Genomic DNA, 23504 nt, shown 5'->3' with positions numbered 1-23504 from the left:
GCACCGAGTACAGCGCACGCCGACTCACTCAACCCAATCCGGCCCGGCCCGGCCCGGCCCGCCCCGCGCTCCGGGACTGAGGGCAGGGCGCGGCGGCGGTGGGCGGAGCGCCAGCTAGTGGTGGCGGAGGGTGGTGCCGCGCGTTGCGGCGGCGGCGCACCGCGGGGTGTCGGGTCTCAGCGGCAGTCGGTGGCTCTCCGCACCCCGCGGCGGGGCGGAGCCGACCCGACCCGACCCGACCCGATCTGACCCGGGCCCGGCTGGCACCGTGGCCCCCTCTCGTCTCGTCCTCTTCCCTCCCGCGCTCCGCAAAACCGCCCCTCGTGTGCTGGTGTTTGTGAGGAGGAGGCTGAGGCCCGGTAACGGCTGGGGTGGAACAGGCCGCGCCGGGCCCCGAGGTGAGCAGCACCCCGGAAGGCGGCCCTGGGCCGGCCCACGGCACCCCGGACTAGAGCTGGCTCCACGCAGCTCTGTGGCTCCCTGCGGCTGGGGCCAGGGTGCTGCACTGGAGGGGGGAGGAGACACCAAGTCAGTGGGGCTGTAAGAGTTGAAATGTGTTTCTAGATCCCCCTGCAGAGGCCACTCTTTGGGGTGCTAGGCAGTGAGCCTCATTGGCATAAGCCTTGTCTTCCACCCGTTCCATCAGGTACTGGCTTAGCAAGCTTTAGCCTCACATATCTTTTCACTTTGTGCACAACTCTAAGAGACCAAGTAATCATCTCTCGGTGACTTTCTTTTCACTGAAATACTGCCCATCTCTGTGTATAGCCTCCATGGTGTTTCCACATATATTTTGCTACTCAAAAGATTGAGCAAAGACGGTATTACTGCACCGAAACTTGCAAACAATTGCCTAACTACCCTCCTGTAAGTAAAAATAAAAGTAAAGGGGAAGAGAAAGTGTAAGATCATAGTCCCTTTTTTTTTTTCTCTCAGTTTTTTGGGAGCTGAACCACGCAGCTGGTATTTCTGATGCCCCTGGGGTAAAGATGAGCCAGCTTTTGTTCATAAAACTGGGTCTTTAAAGACACATTCTTAAATACATAGCTAAAGTTTATTACCTTCCTTGGCAATGCATAGATGTCCTCTGTGCACAAAGGCCATGCTCTGGCCTCCTTCTAGTCCCAATGGTCAGGAAGGCTGCAGGCCATCCAGTCTTTAATTGCAGAGAAGGGTGTCAGCATTAGGTATGCACCCAGACTGCCACTCATTGTGCACCCAGATACACCTGGAATTTGCATTTCTTGGAAATTCTCAGCTAGAACAAACAACAGAGAAAGAAACAGCGAGGGTTTTGTAAGGAGTTTTAACTACAGTCTCTTTAGCTCTGCAAGCCCTTAAGAGTCATCGGTTTTGCAAGGTCACAAAAGTGTTCTAAAAGCTAAATGAGTGGTTTTAGTACAGAACATGGAGAATAGATCTGGTCAAGAAGCAGTGTGAGAAAAGGAATTTGGAGTGTAATTCAGAGTCATTATGATGCTCTATGTTGCTTACAGTACACAAACGCCTTTGGTTCATGTTGACATCTGCAATACTAGTTTTAGCCTGAGTCAGAAATCTCATATTTCTATGTTGTCCTGCGGTGTAAATGAGGCTATAAAATCCAGGGAGTCAGTATATCACAACTTTCCACCAACAAACTTCCCCCCCAACTTCTCCTCCTCGCTGTCAACTGAGTTGTCAGTCAGTCTCTGAGATGGACTTCCAAGGTTGATGGGGGGGTGGGCAGCAGTGGTGAATGACTTCAGGAGATAACAGATGCTTGGGGGTGATCATAATATGTTCTAGCTAAGTAACTGTTTAAAACGTGCTTTAGAGATTAGGGGTTTCCCCCCCACAAATCATGTATTTTGACCTTTAATAAACTGTAATATTTGGTAACATTTATTGCACTGACAGCATTAACATGGTGCAAAATTGTCTTTTCAATTTCTAGGTACCAAAAGAAAGGTGGATTCTGAAAACTTCTCCCAAAGATAGCATCTGAACTCCACACCAAATATTTGAAAATATACCTAGATCTTCCTAAAACCCCATAATTTTCGAAGTTCTGCATTTTCCATGCAACCAGCAATGGCATTATGATTGTCCCAAGACTGACTACTGTATTTCACTATATTTTGCAGTGCTCTTAAAGTCAATCAAGATTTTATATGCAGAACAAAGATACTTTGACGTGCTTGAGCTTTGTTTTCTGCACTGAAGGTCTGCTTAACACTTTTTAGCGCTGCTTCAACACAGACCATCACAGACCATTTTCTCTGCATCATCACCCTGACCAGAACATGAAGTGCCCTACAGCTTATGATGGCTGTGCACATCAGCAGGTTCCTGCATCAATGACAGTCAATTAGAATGACAATATAACTCAATTTAAAAAATCCCATAATATTAGAAGTAAAACACACAGAAAAAGGGCTTAATTTCTTCTCTGTAACTTCTTCCTTATTTATTATCCTTAGAGAGGTTTTATCAAAAGACTTTTTTTCTTTGCTTTTGTATATTCCAGGCTTGTACATTGAAAACTGCTATGGTGCGGCAGCTTGTGCAGGAGGGCACAGAAAGCTTTGCCGGCTGAGCGAGGGAGCTCTGGTATCCACCCGGCAGAAAGCCAAGGCCTCTCTAAGCTCTGCACCCACGGCCACTGACACAGCCTCCCAGAGCGAGCTCCGGTGGGTACGCACTGCCACCCAGGCGTCAGGCTGCAGGGTGTTCCCTGCGCTGACGCCAGTACCGGACGGCAGCAGCGAGCTCACCTGTGCGAGGTGCGCCGAGGTAGAGGAGCTCCTCCGCTTAGTGGCAGAGCTCCGGGAGGAGGTGGGTATGTTGAGGAGCATCAGGGAGTGCGAGAGGGAGACAAACCACTGGAATCGCACCCTACCTTCCCTGGGACAGGCCCAACAGGCAGACAGTGCATGGGATATGGAAGATTCCCTTTTCTCTCTCCACCCACCGGAACGGGGTGACTTAGGGAATAGGGGGCAAGGGCAGCAAGTTCCTGCCCGGTGCAGCAGGTGAGCCTCCTCTGTTACTACCCCACCTTCCCAGGTCCTCTTGCATAATATGTATGAGGCTCTGCAAGTGGAAGGAAATGATGAGGACAAGGGTTCACCTAGCCTGGAGGTGTCACCAAGGCTAAGCTGGCCTATGCCCTGTGTAAAAACTGCTTCCATAAAGAAAAAAAGACGGGTCATTGTCATAGGGGACTTTCTCCTGAGGGAAACAGAAGGCCCCATATGCAGACTGACCCACTTCTTAGGGAAGTTTGCTGCCTCCCTGGGGACCGTGTTAAAGACATGACAAGAAAACGTCCTACCCTGTTATGGCCCTCGGATCATTATCCATTATTGATTCCTCAGGTAGGCAGCTATCAAGTTCCAACAAGAAGCCCGAGGGTGATCAAGAGAGACTTCAGGGCCTTGGGAAGACTCGTTGCGGGATTGGGAGCACAAGTGGTGCTCTCCTCCATCCTTCCGCTGGCAGGGAATGAGAAGGGAAGAAACAGGAAGAGCCAGTTAATCAATACCTGGCTCAGAGACTGGTGTCACTGGCAGAATTTTGGATCTTTGATCATGGGTCTCTCTATATGGCACCAGGCCTGCTGGCGACAAGCAGGGAATGCCTGTCTCTCAGGGGGAGAAGGATCCTGGTGCAGCCATTAGCAGGGCTCATTGAAAGAGCTTTAAACTGGATTTGAAGGGGGAAAGTATAAAACCAGGCTTGCTGGAGATAAGCCTGAGGATGGCTTGCCAGTGTTTGAGGGGAGGTGTGCTGGTGAAGACCTTTGGTCTGCCGTCTCAGTGGGGGTAGGGGATGGGGACCCATAAGGCAGCAAAGTCGCAGGGATTATTGGTATTTTAGAAACCAGGGAAGTGCCTGAGAGTACTCACATAGGAATTAGGGTTTCTTCCCCCAAAAAAGGTGGCAGGATCAATAGCCCAGCTGAAGTGCATCTATACCAATGCACACAGCATGGGCCACAAACAGGAGGAGCTGGAGGCCATTGTCCAGCAGGGAAACTATGATATAGTGGCCATCATGCAAATGTGGTGGGATGACTCGCACAACTGGAGTGCTCTACTGGATGGCTACAAACTCTTCAGAAGGGACAGGCAAGGCAGGGGAGGCGGTGGGGTAGCCCTGTATGTCAAGGAGCTTTTGACTTGTCTAGAGGTTAACGATGGTGACAATAGGGTTGAGTGTCTGTGGGTAAGAATCAGGGGGTAGGCCAACAAGGCAGATATCCTAGTGGGAGTCTGTTACAGACCACCCAACCAGGATGAGGAGACAGACAAAATATTGTATAAGCAGCTGGGAGAAGTCTCACAGTTTCTAGTCCTTGTTCTCGTAGGGGACATCAACTTACCAGATGTCTGCTGGAAATACAATACAGCAGAGAGGAAACAGTCCAGGAGGCTCCTGGAGTGTGTGGAAGATGATAACTTCCTGACACAGCTGGTGAGTGAGCCAACTGGGGAAGGCACCTGCTGGGCCTGTTGTTTGTGAACAGAGAAGGCCTTGTGGGGGATGTGATGGTGGGAGGCCGTCTTGGGCACAGTGATTATGAAATAATGATAAGACTTTTTGATTGTCAGAGAAGTAAGAATGAGGGTCAGCAGAACTGCTGCTTTGGACTTTTGGAGGGCTGACTTTGGCCTGTTTAGGAGCCTGGTGGACAGAGTCCCTTGGGAGGCAGTCCTGAAGGGCAAAGGAGTCCAGGAAGGCTGGACACTCTTCAAGAAGGAAGTCTTAAAGGCGCAGGAGCAGGCCGGCCCCATGTGCTGGAAGATTAGCTGTCAGGGGAGAAGACCAGCTTGGCTGAAGAGAGAGCTTTGGATGGAACTCAGGAAAAAAAGGAGAGTTTATGACCTTTGGAAGAAGGGGCAGGCAACTCAGGAAGACTGCAAGGTTGTTGTGAGGTTTTGCAGGGAGAAAATTAGAAGGGCCAAACCCCAACTAGAAATTAACCTGGCTACTGCCATAAAAACCAATAAAAAATGTTAACAAAAGGAGGGCTAAGGAGAATCTCCATCCTTTACTGGATGCGAGGCAAACATAGTGACAAAGGCTGAGAAAAAGGCTGAGGTACTTTAATGCTTTCTTTGCCTCAGGCTTTAATAGTAAGACCAGTTGTTCTCTGGGTACCCAGCCCCCTGTGATGGTAGATAGCAGTGGGGAGCAGAATGAAGCCTCCACAATCCAAGGGGAAATGTTTAGCGACCTGCTACACCACTTAGACACCCACAAGTCTATGGGGCCAGATGAGATCCACCCAAGGGTACTGAAGGAGCTGACAGGAGTGCTCACCAAGCCACTTTCCATCATCTACCAGCAGTCCTGGCTAACCAGTGAGGTCCCAGTGGACTGGAGGTTAGCAAATGTGACACCCATCTACAAGAAGGGCCAGAAGGAGGATCCATGGAACTACAGACCTGTCAGTCTGACCTCGGTGCCAGGGAAGGTTATGGAGCAGGTCATCTTGAGTGCTACCATGTGGCACGTACAGAACAACCAGGCAATCAGGCCCAGTCAGCATGGGTTTATGAAAGTCAGGTCCTGCTCGACTAACCTGATCTTCTGTGACAAGGTGACCCACTTAGTGGACGAGGGAAAGGCTGTGGATGTTTGTGGAATTTGGATAGTGAGGTGGGATTCCTCTGCTCAAAGAACCATTAAGACTGCCCTTGCTCTCTCTTGTGTGACCTGGGGGAGTGGAGACTCTCCTGGCTAACACAGGGTGCAGATAAGGAGGGGGCCCTGTGGAGCCAGGACAGCCCTGCTTGTGGTCAGCAAAGACAGCAAAATAACAGGAATCTGAGGGGTTCTTTGTTTCTTCAAAAGACTTCGTGTCCGATAACTGACCTCTGCCTCATTACTAGTGAAATGCATATTACAACTCACACATATGGGGGGGAACCTTGTAGTTTTCATGATAAAATATGGAGAAAATGATTGTTAAGGTGGAAAGGAAAACCTCAGTACCTGACGTATCAGCTGACAGGCTGCATTCTCTTCCTCCACCCCAGGCAGGGACACCTCTACGGGTAAGCGCTGCACCTCTCACCCTCTGGCTGAAAGTTATCCCTGGGTTGTTGTATTACTATCAAGTTTGCTAGCAATATTAACCTTAATTAGTAGCACTATTGTAGTTAGTGAATTTATCAACGGCAGTCTCGAATCTGTTTCTGTCGCTCTCAATAAAATAACCGATTTCGATTTTTGCGCATCTGCTCAGTGCAAGTCCTTTTGCTGGGGCTCTGATAAATGAATCAGTGACAATCCCAGGACTCTGTCAGACAAATTTCAAAACTACATTCCTTTTAATGAGACAATGTTGTCTACCTAGACTTTAGAAAAGCCTTTAGCACCATTTCCCACAGCATTCTCCTGGAGAAAGTGGCTGCTTATGCCTTGGACAGACACACTCTTCGCTGAGTAAAAAACTGGCTGGCTGGCTGGGCACAAAGAGTTGTGGTGAATGGAGTTAAATCCAGTTGGCGGCCGGTCACAAGCGGTGTTCCCCAGGGCTCAGTACTGGGGCCGGTCTTGTTTAGTAACTAATCAATGATCTGGATGAGGGGATCGAGTGGACCCTCAGTAAGTTTGCAGATGACACCAAGTTGGGCGGGTGTGTTGATCTGCTTGAGGGTAGGAAGGCTTTTGCAGAGGGATCTGGACAGGCTGGATTGATGGGCCAAGGCCAAGTGTAGGACTCAGCACTTGGCCTTGTTGAACCTCATACACTTGGGTCACAACAACCCCATGCAATGTGGGGACGAGTAGCTGGAAAGCTGCCTGATGGGAAAGGACCTGGGGGTGTTGATTGACAGCCGGCTGAAGATGAGCCAGCAGTGTGCCCAGGTGGCCAAGAAGGCCAATGGCATCCTGGCTTGTATCAGAAATAGTGTGGCCAGCAGGAGGAGGGAAGTGATTTTACCTTTTTATTCGGCACTGGTGAGGCCACATCTTGAATACTGTGTTCAGTTTTGTCTACACGAAAGACATTGAGGTGCTGGAGCATGTCCAAAGGAGAGCAATAAAGCTGGCGAGGAGTCTAGAGCACAAGTCTTATGAGGAGCAGCTGAGGGAACTGGGGTTGTTTAGCCTGGAGAAGAGGAGGCTGAGGGGAGACCTTATCGCTCTCTACAACTACTTGAAAGGGGGTTGCAGAGAGGTGGGTGTTGGTCTCTTCTCCCAAGTGACTAGCAACAGGACAAGAGGAAATGGCCTCAAGTTGTGCCAGGGGAGGTTTAGGCTGGATATGAGGAAAAATTTCTTCACTGAAAGGGTTGTCAGGCATTGGAACAGGCTGCCCAGGGAGGTGGCGGAGTCACCATCCCTTAAGATTTTTAAAAGACGTGCAGATGAGGTGCTTAGGGATGTGGTTTAGTGGTGGACTTAGCAGTGTTAACAGTTGGACTTGATGATCTTAAAGGTCTTTTCCAACCTAAATGATTCTATGATTCTATGTATAGAAGTAGGCAACAGAAAGTACTTGCTAACGTAACTGTAGGTCTGTTAAGTGAACCTAAGTAAGTTTATCAAAATAAAAACGTAAATCTATTAAATAAGCAAGAGAAGTGATGAAGACATGTTCATGATGGGACCAGGTTGCTCACAGAGGTGGTGCAGTCTCCATCCTTCAAGGTTTTCAGGCCCAAACTGGATGAAGTCCTAAGTGACATGGTCTGGTCTCACAGATGACCCTGATTTGAGGAAGAGGTTGGACTAGAGACCTCCTGAGGCCCTGAATTATTCTGTGTTCCTGTGATCTTTGTTTAACATTTTTGTTGTGGACCGAATGCATAGCATATGTTGAGGTCAAAATGTATGGGAATTAATAATGGCTTAGAATAGAATATTTCAGTTGGAAGGGACCTACAATGACCATCTGATCCAACTGCCTGACCACTTCAGGGCTGACCAAAAGTTAAAGCATATTACTAAGGGCGTTGTCCAAATGCCTCTTAAAAACACTGCCAGGCATAGGGCATTGACCACCTCTCTAGGAAGGCTGTTCCAGTGCTTGGCAACCCTCTTGGAAAAGAAATGTTTCCTAATGTCAACTCTGCACCTCCCCTGACACAGCTTTGAGCCATTCCCACGCATCCTATCACTGGATCGCAGGGAGAAGAGAGATCAGCACCTCCCTCTCCACTTCCCCTCCTCAGGAAGCTGTAGAGAGCAATGAGGTCACCCCTCAGCCTCCTTCTCTCCAACCTAGACAAACCCAGAGTCCTTAGCGGCTCCTCACAGGACGTGCCTTCCAGCCCTTCCACCAGCTTTGTTGCCCTCCTCTGGATGCATTTAAGGACCTGAACATCCTTCTTAAAGTGTGGGGCCCAGAGCTGCATATAGTTTGAGTCAGTGTTTACTCGTTCATAACTAATACTCAACCTAGAAAAGGCAGGAATCTCCAAGCTTTTGCTTTTTTTTCATTCTATTTCAAGTACAATGTCATTTCAGTCTTTTGAATTCTTTTGGTTTGATTTTCTCCTTTGCAGACCTCAGTAGTTTGTAACTCTACATTTACTGTGCAAGTGCTCATTAAAAATGACTATAGACTCTTAGTTAAGATTCATAAATAGTTTAAAATATTTCCTGGAGTAGTCTTCTAAAATAACTTATGGAGGCTTTAGAAACAATGTTTTAAATCTAAATATATTCCCAGCCCTTACCCAAAAAGGGTATTAAAAAGTTATCAAGAATCTGAAGAGAAGTAAGACAGGACATCCAAATGGACGTATATTCAGATTGTAAAAGATTCACAAGAGTTTTAGTATTTATATTAGTATACAATAATTAATAATAATCTTATTAAAGGAGCAGTTATTCCCTCTTCTGGAGAGACATATTAGAACAGAAGATTTAGTGAGACATGTGCACCCAGACCAAATAGGCTTTGTTGGAAGCAAAGACTTAGTGAGACACGTGCACTCAGACCAAATAGGCTTTGTTGGAAGCAAAGATACTGCATTCTGTTACGAGAATTCTTAATCTGCTACAAAATGTGCATCACCCAATTACCTTGTTTTCACTGATTGGTGATGTTGATCCCTTTTACTGAACAGAATGGAGATCTGTAAGTGTGGTGCATCAGAAAATGGCTTTGATGGTATTTCCATTCTATTTGGACATTGGATTATATAGATCAAGAATGTGGCACAAAAGTGGATTTCTCAAAACCACATTGGATAAAAAAAGGCATCCAGACCAAAATAGCTTACTATAACTCCCTTTCAGGCTAATCTTGAGATACCCATGTAAAATACGAGAATTTCCTTTCCTGCACTTCTCGTTTATCCCTTGATTAATACCAAAGAATTTATCATGCAAACCTGTCAACCACATAATCCTGTTTACATCAGAGCAATTATCACCAAATTAGGCTCTTTTAGAAAAAGAATACACCACTAGACATTGTAATTTCCATGTAAAAGTTCCTCTTTTCCAGCAACTTTATGATAGAAAAAAATACGTTGTTGTAAACTGATAGAGAAAAAATACAGGAAAAATGAAGGAACGTTATGCTTCCATCTCTGTTAGATGACAGAAAACAGTGTTAAATCCCTACATTCTGCCACTTGAATAGTCAATTGCTTTGAAATCGCTATTATATGTCTTTGTTACATCTCTTCTGCCACCTTCCTTTGAACTCTGCTGGTTGTGATGCTATTCATCAGTGTATGATCGTTCTTTTTTGTATGCATATCTCCCTGGGCTTGTTTATATAGATTCCTACAAAATTGAACTATGAAAGCATATCTACTTTCTCTTAACAAGTTTTACTTGCTGGTATAATTATATAGAGAACTCAAATTTATGTCTTTATTATAACAAAGAAAAATGAAAAGGATAAAACAAGATTTAAAAATAATTTTTGGAGGTTTTAGAAACTTTTTTGTGTTTTGCTCTGTTTGGTAATGATGCTTCATTTTTGAAGGAAATGCTAAACATTTACTTAGACGACATTTCAGGGTGGTAGTATTTTGGAAGTTACAGTCATATTCAACCCCTTATTTTCTATGAACTTATTCTTTGACCTCTGTCAAATCTGGTTGCAATAGGATGGTACAGTTGAAGAAGTTTGTGAGAGACAGTCCAATTGCACAAAGAAATTGGACTAAAAATAGGTCCAAATCAGCTTAGTACACTCCATGTTCTGCCTTATTGCTGGAGTAGTAACAGGAAATAGAAGAGTGCTGACAGTGGTTCTGTATTTAATGTTACCATTCTGGAACATGAGGAAGCACTCGTGTGTGAGTGACTACCATTTGCCTTTTTGAGGAGTGATTTCAGTATAAAATGATAAACCCTAATTTCTTTTAAGTCATGTCCTTCACCACCAAGAGAAATTTTGGCTTATTTATGTATTAATGGCTTATTTGTACAATTTTTTTCTATCAAGACTACTGAGTCAGCTACTGACTGTACTTCAGATATACTGTTAAAGGAAAACAAAATGGAGAGAAGTTGCCAGCCACCTTGTTTTTATTTAGGAGCACATAAAAAAAAGTTATGCCGCAGCTTTGGTTGACTGATTTGGAATGATACACATACTGAAATTTTAACAGTATTTTTTTAAAACAGTAAACAAGTGTACATTCAGTTGTGTGCAAGACCAACACTGTCAATAACACAATTACACTACAGAAAATAAAAGGCTTTAAGTATATAGCTGTGAAACCCTTCATATTTTTGGTATTTAACCAGCATTTTTAGAAATAGTTTGCTGAAGCCATTTCATGTGCGGTAAACACTGAAAACAGACCCTGTGGCAAAGTGAATGTAATTATAGTGGCACTGGCTCTGGAGACGAGTTAAGAGCCCTACTTAAAAATATTACTTGGAAGCTATCTCTTCTGCAACTTAAACATGAAAGGAATTATCTAGCTTGTAGTTTATGAAGTCAGTTATTAATAATCAGCCACTTGAAGTTTCAAAAGTGGACAATATTTTCATACACTTGGGATAATTATAATAATTCAATAATTTTTCATGCCACAGATAAAAATCACAAGAACTGCTGAGACTGGATACATAACCCAATAACTCAAAGTTCCACTGACTTACTAATGCTTCTCACAGCTCTTATAAAATCTTAAATTTTTCTTTTTTTTTTTTTTTTTTTATGAGAGCTGTTGTCAACCACCTAGATTGCAAGGAGAGAGGTATGAAAATTCCCAGGCCATCATGAATCCTGAGTATTTTGCAACAGTAAGCACTGATTTCTGGTAGACCACAACCTCTCTCTACTCTGAAGGGATGATAATAAAGCATAGGTGGAATATTTACAATTTTTAGGACAAACTTACTAGCAGACCAGCTGTAACCATTTCTCTTTTTATAAAACCTGCTTTTTAATATCACCTTTTTGTAGAAACATATGGCAAAGCAAATAAAACTGTCTTTTAGTAAACAAAAGAAGTTTTTGATAAAAACATATAAAAGACAGTTTTATCCGCTGGATGATATACAGATACCTGTATACAAGCATGTATACTAAACAACAAAAGAGAAGGTGTATTTGAATGTTACAGGTCTGATGTAAACACAGAATAAAAATAAGGAGAGTCAAAAGTGACAATACATTAACTCACTCCATCATACCTAATTATTGCAGCATATATGATACAAAATAATTCAAATGCAGAAAACATCTGCTTATCTTCAAAACCAGGCAAAAGAGATCTCTTTGGAAATGTACTTAAATTTAAAAAAAGCTTCTAGCCAAGATATGTGTTGCATTTAGCCCACAAAAGAAATTCACAGGGAGATTATAAACTCCTGAAAATAGAAGTTTATAATGACAACAGACAATGCCTTCATTACAGTGACATCAACAGAGCCACTATAACACATACCACTGCATTGGTATTTTCTTTTTGTACAAGTTTACAGTAAATATTTGAAGACACTGAAATGGTTCATGTGCAGATTTTCCATTAAAGCTGTGCAGTTCATAAAACTGATAAATAAACATATTTCCTGAAATGTTTTAGAAAATGAGAGACATTTGACCTAAATATGTAGTGTGCACACTAGTTAACTATGTATAAATTAAAGATTCTTAAGTGCACTATGAACTGCAGACATGAATGGCTTTTGAAAGCTCAGTAATTTAGTTGAATGCACACTAAAGAATTGTTTAAGAAGTTGCTTCCAGTTTTGCTTGATCAACTTCATTTCTTCTCAGAAAGAGTTTCACCACTAAGTTCTACATCTAGCGAGGCCTCCTCAAGAGATAGCTTAACATTAGATACACAAACAGAAGATCCAGGGGTAGCTGTACAGATAAAGAAAAAAAAGTTTTACACTTAAGAATATCCATGCTAAAAAGCATCAAAAGCAAGAAAAATGCAAGTTGTCTAGCACAGAAACACACACAAAGCTACACTGCATCTAATGAGACCAGAAATGCAATGGGATTTTTTTCTAGAGTTCCTCAAAACAGCAGAACTATCCAAAAGCAGACAGTGTAGCTGGCCAACATTTCAGGTTGAATATACTGATGATTGAATGCATCATCATGTTATTGGAAGCTTTAGTCAGAACCTGGTCACAGAGCTCGATAGTAAATATTCAGAAAACATCTTAGAAATTCTGCCATTTAAATAAATAAATTTTCTTTGCTTGTCTTACTTGGAGTTAGCTAGAAAGACTGTCATACTTAAAAACAAAAAAACCCATGAATTTTCAGGCCATAGAAATTCTTTCAAACACTTCAGAGGATAAGAGAAGGTAACTATTAGCACAGTTTTACTGCTAAAACTATTTGTGCAATGCTATTGAGTTTTCGCTGACCCATAAAATGACCCCACTTACATAGACAGGGATTGTTAAGAAATAGCTGCCATAAGAAATTATGTAATATATAAGAAAAAATCCTACTGCTGGAAATAATGTATTGAAGTTAGCCATTCTGCCTCTGACAGAAGTTACTTACATGAGATTGGTTTCTCTATTGCTAGCCTTTCAGGCAAAGTTTTAAGTGGTGTTGGTTGAATTTTTGCAGGGGTATATGTATTTAAAGAAATTTTTCTTCCTGACAGTGGAATCATGTAAGTTGGAGAAGCTGAAATGGCAGGGAAAAAAGAAGATACACATCATCAATAATAAAAATACTCTCACCTAAGCAAAATGTCAAAAATAGTAGCCACAGAACTGTGTATCTGTCCATCAATATAAATGCCACAGTTATGCAACCTGCAGCTCAGCTACTGATTTTTGACTCTAGTGTCAAAACTTCAAAGCATGAAAGACAAACTAAAAATCTCCTTTTTATCTCAGAGAGCAACATGATAACTTCATGCGGCTAAAGCAGCTAAGCCAAATTTCAGTAACAGCTGCCTTGCCAGAAGTCTTGCGCTAATGCTACTTCTCATAGGTTATGAAGATTGCACTGGAACAGGCATTTAGTCCAAAACACCCATAAAAGGTGCGTACAATAGATTATTCTCCAGGCAACTTTCAAACGTTATAGGAAAGCAGAAGGAGAACAAAGCACCTATGGCCTCAATTCTATCATGTATAATTTCCAACCACTCCTTTGTAGAAAGGTGACAACCAGACCACCACAGAAGTATGACAGGTTTTTTTAAATATTTTTTCATCTTGTGTACTCTAAATTCTGAACTGACTTTGAAGAGACAAGGACTTCCTAACCAGTGTAATAAAGAATTTCAAATTGCTGAGAATTTTACAATACCTGTAAGCCTCCCTGAGTCCTTTTTCAGTAACATCTATTTTCTTAAACTGCTTATCTTCCTTCTCAGGTATAGGAGGCCTACCCTATCAAATTAGCTGCTTATTAAAATCTAAACTGTGTAAAACTAAAATAACAGGAAAAAAAGGAAGAATCCTAACATCTAGGAAACCTTTGTATCAGTACTAGCAAGTACATATTTTCTGATCAAAGCATGAGACTTCAGACATTTCCTCAAGAAGAATAATTTTCAGTCACCTGACACAAGAATTATAAGCATCCTAGTAAGTGGTAAATCTGACCTAACTGAAACCGTTTTCAAAGACACAGCAGTAGAATCACAATGGGAAGTCATCTTCCCAGACACATGCACATGGATAGAACTCAGTTTGCATTTCATTTCAAGATCACGTAAACATTAAGCATTCAGCACAAACTAAAAAACTAAGTAACTGCAAGGCACTCCACAGGGGAATCCCCAAGTAATATTGAAAGAAACAGGAAATAACACAGTTTTAAGATGTAAAAGGCTTGTAAAAGGCAGCACTACTCTTCTGAGGTTACTGCCTGTACAACAGTACAGTATAAAGCTGGAAATACTCCATGCTCACTAAAAAACATTCCTTGTAATTCAGCTAACAATGTGGAAAGTACAAAGAAGTTCTTAATGTGAGGAAATAAACCAATTGCGGTTTCATTAAATCCTTAATTCACTACCCCAGTCAACAGAGACATTACTTCAATGAATTATGACAGTGTCCCTACCACAAAAGGATACTGCAAAAATTGAAATTATGATTTATGTACATATTTCAATTTTTTAAAGCAGTATTCTTAGTTTACTTGTTAGCTCTAAAATACCAGAAATATTAACTAGACAATATTTAGCAATTTAAAATGAACATAGTTACAAACTAAAATCAGTACATGTCTCCTGTAGATTTTCCCTTGATGGAGCAGCAACAGAGGCAAGAAATTCATCCACCTGCTTCAGAGACAAGGAGTTGTGTAGAGTTTCCAGAGGGCAAATAGAAGGCACCATGGAATATAGTTCAAAACCTGAAAGAAAAAGAGTAAAAAAAAAGAGATTTCCAAACATAAGACAGGATTTAAGCTATTGCATGGGCAGGTATTAGTGCGCAATAAAAAGTGCTTATTTTAAATCAGCACATGCACACATAGTACTCTTGAAATCACGGACACTAAATATTAAAGGAGTTGGAAAAAGATGTGCCAATTTCCAGGATGTACTAAACTAAAGGTACAATTTAACATACCATGGGATACAAATCCCACGTACACATAAAATGGTCTTCAAACATTGCAGCTGTGCTCTACTCGAGATCAGTTCATGAAAGATAACTTTTCTCTAAGAGAAACTTAGTAAAACACTAAAAAAAAATAGTCAGGAAATGGTAGTATTTCTCCTACTCATTCTCATATCTGGCAAAACACTAAATAGGTAACTCATTCATGTAAGTAAAATGGGATAGCTATGTTGTCAACTGTTAGCAGACAAGAGCTAAAAATGCTACAACTTCCAAGAAATAAATGTGCAGAATTCACGTTCTATCATCTTCAGTATTCTGTGAAAACAAACTGTTGCCTTAAATATCAAGGGAAAACCACTGTTAGCACTTTTGTACCTTGAGGTTACATGTTTTCACTTTGTAAGACCGATTTTCACCTACCTTTATGCATTTAAAAACAGTACTTAAAAGACTATAAGTTTCATCTATTAGAACAGGTAAATATAGCAACACAAAACCTAAAAATTTATTGGACTTTGCTTTTCTACATTAGTATTGCTTATACACCAACCATGCATATCCATATTACTAACATACTAAAAAGCATTTAAACATCTTGATAAAAAAAAATTTGCAGTTCTCTAAAGTGATGCAAGTTTGATAACTCAATGAACAAGCTCTTCATCCAATTGCATTTCAGAAGAGGAAAATATGTCCATTAGTGTTTTCAACATACAGCTGTAACATTACAACTTTGCAACTCAATATTGTAAATTTACAGTAGCTACACTTCTTTTAAGATATTTAAATGAAGAAACAATAGTGAATGAAATAATGTTTAGAATTTCAGTTCAAGGTACATTTATTAGAGATAGGATTATGACTGTGAACTGTTCCCTCCCCTAAAATAATAAGCATCAATATTCTTGTGATATCCAGTGTTCCCCATTCAGTCCCCATTTAGTGCTTTCCATAGAGAAGTAACTCAACAAAATTTCAACCCCCAAATGTCTGTATTTATATTTGGATCCACCTTGGTCATACTCAAATTTGAGGCACAGTCACCTCAAATAAACAATCAACTGAAGTGTACTTATGTCAGCTTCATTTATATTATAAATTAAATGTTGCATTTAATGGAAGCTTGGTTTTCATGTTCAAAAGAAACTTCACATACTTAATTTCTATTTTTCTGTAAAGACAGCAGCTAAGCTTCAGTGTAAGCACTAAGATGTTTGGCATACATATTACTATCCTAAATAACTACGCATGCATGCAAAGCGCAAACCCTTTCTTTGCATTACAGTAAAATATAAGATTTATCTCTTTACCCTGACAGTAAAGTCACTATCACTTGACTGAGAATTTATTTTTTTAATTTTGCAAAGAACGTACTGGGACAATGTCAGGTTAACTTTTTAATAACTATTACTGTTATAGTGCAGTGTTACAGAAAACCAGAAAGGAATTTCAAAATACACCCACGCCCTTTAAAAAAAGAAAAGAAAAAAAGTTTTCTTCTTTCAGGAATTTCCCCACCATAGGTTTTTTGTTCAGTTTTGACAATTCTGCTGTCAGATAGCCATATCCCAGCATGTTGTTGTAGTATCTTTGCATCTAAGAGATATGACTTAAAAGATACCCTGGAAACCTACCAGCAATGTTTTATTTGAGTATTTTATGATAAATATTTTATGATGTTATGAGAAATAAATTTGAATTTTAATGATGGAGAAGCCTGACAGTATCCCTTTAAAAAAGCAATTTCCTGTAAACTAATAGCCTTTGAGTTTTGGCTATATTTATTCTTAAAGCACTGTCCCCATTAAAAGGCAAGACAATGAAAGGGTTAACGCAGCATCTCAAAAAGCCACCTTGCTGTCTGACATTCAAAAGCTAGAAAGACATACCACTGGAGCCTAGAAATTCCACAGAGGAAATGGACCAGCACCTAAAGAGGTGTGGGTGTTCTGCATAGAGGCCCAGAATATAGGTTAAAGCACTGTCAGAAGATACTTGTTTCACCATGTTCCTTGAACTAAAGATGGGGGGTATTCTGAAATGAGTTAAGAGGGTGTGATAACAACATAAAAATAAGAAAGAACAGAGTGAAAGGGACAAGGAGAATCAAAATGATAGTCCAGAGGACAGACAAAACAACATCAATATGTTCTTATGTTAGTAGAAAACCCTTGGAAACCTGCAATATTAGGTTTGATAGGAGCTCATTCAGCATGCATTAATTTTGTAAAAGATGTGTGGTAAAACTGCTGTATTAAATGAATCATAACAATCAATGCATTCATTAAAAGCAATTTAGATACTTTTTTTAAAGAATGCAGTCACAAAAAGATAGTACTAAATGGAAGAGAAAGCAACCATATTATTAGACATTGATACTCAAATGCAGTTCTTTCTGACCTTGTATGTTTTGGAAATATTATTTGGTTTGAGTCTAAAGATAAAAAATGGACTCCTAACTTTCCTATTTGAAATAGAACACTAGAATTGGCCTTTTAGATCAAACGCAGTCTTAATGGTATTAATTCAGCCTTACTATAGCAGTTTCCCCTCAAGAAGCACTGCAATGCAAAAAGTCACTATGGATTCCAAATGAACATAATAAAGTACTACTTGCTTCTCAGGAAAGCCAAACAAAAACTCAGTCTTTTCTTTTAACCTTGTTTCTAAGCAAATGCATTTTGAATCTAACACAAAAATGCTGATGATTTCCACTGCAGTTTCAATAATATCACCATCACTGTACTCAGCCAGCTGTCATGCACATTTTAAAACTGCAATTTAGAAATCTGGAAAAGCTACATTAAGATCCGATGGATGCTGAAGACCGAGTCTAGTTTTCATGAACAGGATACATTTTGGGCATATTTAATCACGTAGAAAGGTAGACATGAAATATTTTGCTGAGGAAGAGAAAGACATACCTCTGTCCTGTGTGTTAAACCAGACTTTTTTTGTAACTATGGTAGACTGAAGGCAAGTTAACTCTCACTTTTGAAGCTCAAGAGGTCAGTGTAAGCAACAGGCAGCTCTCTTGCTGTGATTTTTAGTGCAATATTTAAGTAATTTGCACGTCTGATGAACAGAGAAGTATGATAAGGTAAAATAAATTTTTGTCCGATGATAAATATAGCAATTTAACAGGAATGGAACCAAAGCTTCTGCTTTAGTTTTTTAATTTAGCATCACTTCAAGAAGATAGTCATAAACTCCAGTTGTCAATTCAGTGATTTAGTTTAGAATCAGGAGGCTCAGGGGAACAGCTCAGCAAGAGAAAGACAAAGAAGAAGCAGCAGCTATCAAGAAGTGTATGCCCCATAAAGATCAGATTTAATTCTGTTTTTATCTTGTACCATACAGTCCGATCACACAAGAAATTGGGGAGAATAATTTATTACGGAGATCATGATTAACAGTAGCACTTCAATTTTTTCAAGGATTTTTCTAAGGAATGAATTTTGATGTTGTATTTATACTAATGAATGGTAAAGAAGGGATTTAGGATATCTAATGATTACAAATATATTTGGAGTTGTGCTTGAAGTTAGGAACAACAGACGGCTGGATGATACTGTATTTTATTTTGAAATAAAAATAAAAGGGATGAAGCAAGGAACCTTTTGTTTTTGTTTTTGTTTTTAAAATAAAAGCAAAACGTACCATTGGTTGGGTGTCGAGCAAATGAGATAGAAAACCTTTTTACAGCAGAACCGCGTGTGGTGTCTGAGAAAGAGAAAAACAGGTACCTGAAATTTGTAACAGCTACCAAAAGAGGGACATTTTAAAAAAGGAAAGGAAGAAGAAAGGAAAAAAGAAAAGATGAGAAGGTATTAGAACTGAGTGGCATGCAGAAGGGACCAAGGAAAAGGGCTAAAATCTAAATAGAGGTTAAAAAGAAGAAAATTTGTATTGTTGATAACTACAAGATGTGTAATGAAGTGTATGAAAACAAGCAGAATGAGCTGGTGATTCTGGCATACAAGGTTATATTAGGTTAGAGTCGAACATGGAGTAGTGAATTGGGGGGAAAACAGCATGAATACTGTTTCATCTCAGAGTTATAAAGGTGTGCTTTGGCATCTGTACATTCTGAAATCTAGTGAGAGAGTTTCTTCTCTACCCCAGATTATCCGAAACTGAAAATCTCCTGCTCCTTTTTAATCCAAACCCCACCAAAAAAAGGTCAGGAATCCTAAAATTTTCACCATCAGTATTTAAGTTATTAGTTTATAATTGCTTTCATTCCTTGTAATGCTCCAAGTAATTTATTCTATTTCAAGATCAATAAGTAATGATAAATCCTGAAGTTTAAAATGAGAATAGAATTTCAAAACCAAAATTTTAGTTTACTGTAAAAATGCACTTGCTGAAATCTCCTGGCACATATTACAAGTCTGTGAGCTAGTGTTCAATTCAAGACAGAAACAAGAATTAACTGTACTATTAAGTTAAACATAAGCAAGCTACGGGCAATAAAGAAGCAATAGAAACTCATACAATTAATACTAAGACAAAGGATTCTAGGATTCCATTAAAATCAGTAACCTAGGATTTATCTTTAGAAGTTTAATGTGGCACATGGCGCGTGCATGTGCAAGAGTGTGCACATACCATCTATGAAGCCAGAAGTCAGCTTTTTACAATGCGCAATAGAAACTCATACAATTAATACTAAGGCAAAGGATTCTAGGATTCCATTAAAATCAGTAACCTAGGATTTATCTTTAGAAGTTTAATGTGGCACAATGTGCGTGCATGTGCGAGAGTGTGCACATACCATCTATGAAGCCAGAAGAAGTCAGCTTTTTACGATGAGTACGAGCATAATCCTGTAGGTTAGGTGCACTTGAAGAACCCCCGAGCACTGAGGTGCTAAACAGGCCCGCACAGTGAGACCCTGATGGGAGTTAGAGAGAATACATACAACAACCAAGTGTTCGTCCATTCACATTGGGGATGCATGCAGCATGCAAGCACATGGCTCTTACCACACAAAAGGCAGCTTTTGGCAGTGCCTTGGACAGGTTCACAATATGCTTGTAATGTCAGAGTGGTACTTGTAGGCTGAAACTATCATAATTTACTGTGCTTCTACTCATGACACAGCACCCTCTGCTATATGTGCAAAGAGAGGACTGGCTTTAACAAAGTGAGTTCTTGTCCTGTTTTCACTTTTGGTAGAGAAAAGTTACCAGTTAGCATCAATGTAAACATAACCAAAACAAGAAAACAAAACCAAGATGATGATGATGATGTGAAAGTTGTGTGTTTTAAAACCTGCAATTCTGAAATATATATAAACTGGAAAAATACTGCTCATTGCTTTCAAATCAACCTTTGAGATGACAGGCTGCAATGAAGTACTCATGCATTTCCACAGACTTAATATGGAAATATTTCCCTTCTAACCCCAACAAAATGTTAACCAAATTGGAAACACTGTATTTGTATTTCAGCCACCATCACTGACAATGTTACAAACTGAAAATACTTAAAAGTTCCACCAAGTTTAGCTTGACTTCCTTTCCTGAGAAGACTTTTGTACGTCTCCATGCAAGTGAGAGTACTTTTGTTACAACTCATACATTTCTGCCGCTAGGGTGAGAGTTTTAACAAATCACTGAAAGCCACAGATGGAAATATAAAAATAACTTTTATAATCATCAACCATAAATGAAATTTACATACAAAAGTGAATAAAATGGAAAAAAACGTTGCATTTTTCCTTTAGTTTTTACTACTAATTGAAAGGAGAAGTGGTTTTTCACTCCAAACTTATCTTTTACATCTTAGATAAGTAGCAGCAGATTTTTTTTGAAAACCAACTATCTATCCAGTGATAGTTCCTTTCATTACTTTTAATGACCCAGTGAGGAGAAACATTACTAGCACATGTGACCAATCACAGCCAAAATAAATTGGTGCCTGGTCTGTGGCAAAAGCCTTTCATACCAAATGTAACACCTTAATCTATGCACAGAAATACAACAACTTCCACAAGCCATATGTGTCACAGACTGGCAAAAGAAAAGTTGTTTAACTAGCAAGCACACAATAAAAAACATGACTTCGATAAACAAGAGCACCTGATGTATGCATTTTACTAAGGGAAAGGTATAATAGGAAGAAAAGTATCACAGAAAGATTAGACATACAAAATATACAGATCTTTACAAAGAAAGGAAAAGCTACTTCTAAGTTTATGCATATAGCTTATGCATTTTCTACACTTCATTTTTCCCATGAAAAGACACACTTAGAAAAAAATGCTATATTGATTTATAGGAGTGCAAGATTTCATATTTTTGCATATCAGTCATATGTATGCCTGTTTCAAAGAAGCAACAGAAAAGCACCACTTAAATTAAAAGAATTTGAAACAACTCATTGAATTATAGCATGATTCATTCTAATGCTGAAAGGAAGAAATTAATTTTAGGAGAGGGAATGTGTGCAAAACCCTGATATTATCAAGAAACTTGAGGTTTGTCCGCCATCCACCTCCCCTCGGTAAAACACCTTGAAGTCCATCAATTGCCCACAGTAGGAAACATTAATTTTCAAGGAAAGTGTTTTAACAGTTTCCAGTCCAGGTCATTTCAATACAAAAGATTCTGGCAAAACCCAAAAACTGTCATGAACTACATTATCTTAAAAATCTACTTTATGTTAAAAATAATCCTGTGTACCTGTTGCGAGCAGTATAGAGTCAGTAGTGTGAACAGCCTCAAACAATTTGCTTTTTTCAGTTATAATTTATTTAAAAACTTTTGCTGCAGAAAAATTCTTCAGTTCATAGGCAGACACTCAGCGTATGTTATTGATAACAAGTACTATTGGGTCCTGTTAACATAAAAGCTATTCAAAGAATGTACAACTGTACATAACAACGGGCAGATGAAAAGCTGCTAACATCAAACAAACTTTCAATTGTAGGCACATACCTAGACCACTCTGCTTTTGTTCCAGAATAGTTCTTGGTGTTCGTAAGTTACTATTGCTTTCTGATAGGACCTGGATATAAAAAACAGAAAAATAAGGGAAAGTAGAACAGCAGCATGAAACGTCCATTTAACTTGATAGAGCAGCCTGTTTCAGACAGACAAGTGTTAATAAGCTGTATGATAAGTGTTAGTAAAAATATGTAAAGGAAATGTGAAAGACCATGCAATATCCCCTTCTGAAGGGAGTCCATTTCACATATGAGTTCCTTGCAATGAAGTGGTGCAAAGCAAGCATTCAGAATGAGAAAGGACACAGACCAAGACAGATATGAGAACAGACATTTGAGACATTTTATTTCATTTTACCAAATGCACTCTCCTAAACTGCGCCTGTATTGAAAAAAGGAGGGGAGGGAAGGAAAGACAGACAAGCTATTGAGGACACCATACAATCACTGATCCATGCACGGGCTCAATCAGTGTAATCTTCAGATGCTCACAGCCTTTACTGATAGAAACTTTTCCTATGTAAATAGTTTTAGAATTTTCCACAATAAAAAGAAATTATGAAAATTTTCAAAGAAAAAGGATATGGTTAACAGAACACCATCCATTGTCATACATGTAAACAATATCTTGACATACTAAATAATCTTTAGATCTTCACTCATACTTCAAAAAAATTTAGTTTCTTTTTTTCCTGCCTTTCCCCCCAACATTTAGAAAAATCTTCAAAATATTGTACAAGTCAATGGATGATGTACTGTGTTGGGAGTTTCAGATACCTCCAGATACAGAAGGCGAGAATTATTAGTGCTAGAGTTTGTTCCCTGCAACAGTTAATACCAGGCCACTGAAAATATGATATAGGCAAAACAAGTTTTGAATAGCAATATGAAGTACCAAATAAATTATTTTAAATGGTATTGGTTGCAATTATTAAAAAAAAGATTTTCAATTTACCTACCACCAAATTAAGCAATGCTGTTTTTAAAAGTCTTAAAGGACAACTAAACCAAAGCAGAAATCTGTTTCATTAGGCAGTAGACTAAGTCTTTTTTACCGTGGTAACATTTACAATTCCTATAAAGAAACCAAATTTTTCAGAAAATGTTTAACACATTCAGTGGAAAAACATGCACTTGCTCTTTTTCCCCCAAACATTCTCGGGAACTAATTTTAAGAAGTGGAAGAATTTGCTTCAAACATAATCCATAACAAGGGATTAGATGTCCTTAAAGACAGTTGGTTGTTGCTTGGAATGCATAATAATGTTTAATGAAGTAAAGTTTAAAAACCTGTTGCCATGAGCCAAAAATACTGGATGTGAAAGCCAATGATTTAGGGGAGACAGGGGAAGAAGTGATTTGTTCCCCTGATCTGCGTCTTCGACGCCCAGTACCCACACCACTGGTGTAATGCAGCCAGGTACCAATACACTCTGGGCTAGACACACTCAGGGGGCTCTCTTCCTGGAAGTGAGAAAGGGGGCAAAAAACAGCAAAGCATGCAAAGTTAGATTCAACAGAGCCAAATGAACAGAAAAGAAAAAAACCCAATCTGCTTGCACCCTTTTATTTACTG

The 23504-nt window shown here is 39.8% G+C and overlaps 1 protein-coding gene across 2 annotated transcripts in view; it reads right to left on the bottom strand.

Moving 5' to 3' along the window:
- Positions 1-10483: 10483 nt before the first annotated feature.
- PPIP5K2 (diphosphoinositol pentakisphosphate kinase 2) overlaps positions 10484-23504 on the bottom strand; it is a 41797-nt gene continuing 28776 nt past the window's right edge. Inside the window, exons 24-31 of one of the 2 annotated variants that reach the window (XM_059833845.1) lie at positions 23219-23392; positions 21921-21990; positions 19754-19873; positions 18637-18699; positions 16866-16925; positions 14621-14764; positions 12947-13075; positions 10484-12286 (exon numbers count right to left, since the gene is read on the bottom strand). In XM_059833845.1, coding sequence (XP_059689828.1) covers positions 12183-12286; positions 12947-13075; positions 14621-14764; positions 16866-16925; positions 18637-18699; positions 19754-19873; positions 21921-21990; positions 23219-23392 — 864 coding nt within the window. In that variant the 3' untranslated portion in view covers positions 10484-12182. The remainder of the gene's footprint in view (positions 12287-12946; positions 13076-14620; positions 14765-16865; positions 16926-18636; positions 18700-19753; positions 19874-21920; positions 21991-23218; positions 23393-23504) is intronic. The other variant, XM_059833846.1, reaches the window with a different exon arrangement.

This window comes from Gavia stellata, chromosome Z, assembly GCF_030936135.1.
Source record: "Gavia stellata isolate bGavSte3 chromosome Z, bGavSte3.hap2, whole genome shotgun sequence".
NCBI classification, from domain to species: domain Eukaryota; kingdom Metazoa; phylum Chordata; class Aves; order Gaviiformes; family Gaviidae; genus Gavia; species Gavia stellata.
Note: the sequence above shows the minus strand (reverse complement) of the source record. Positions and strands in the feature narration are given on the sequence as shown.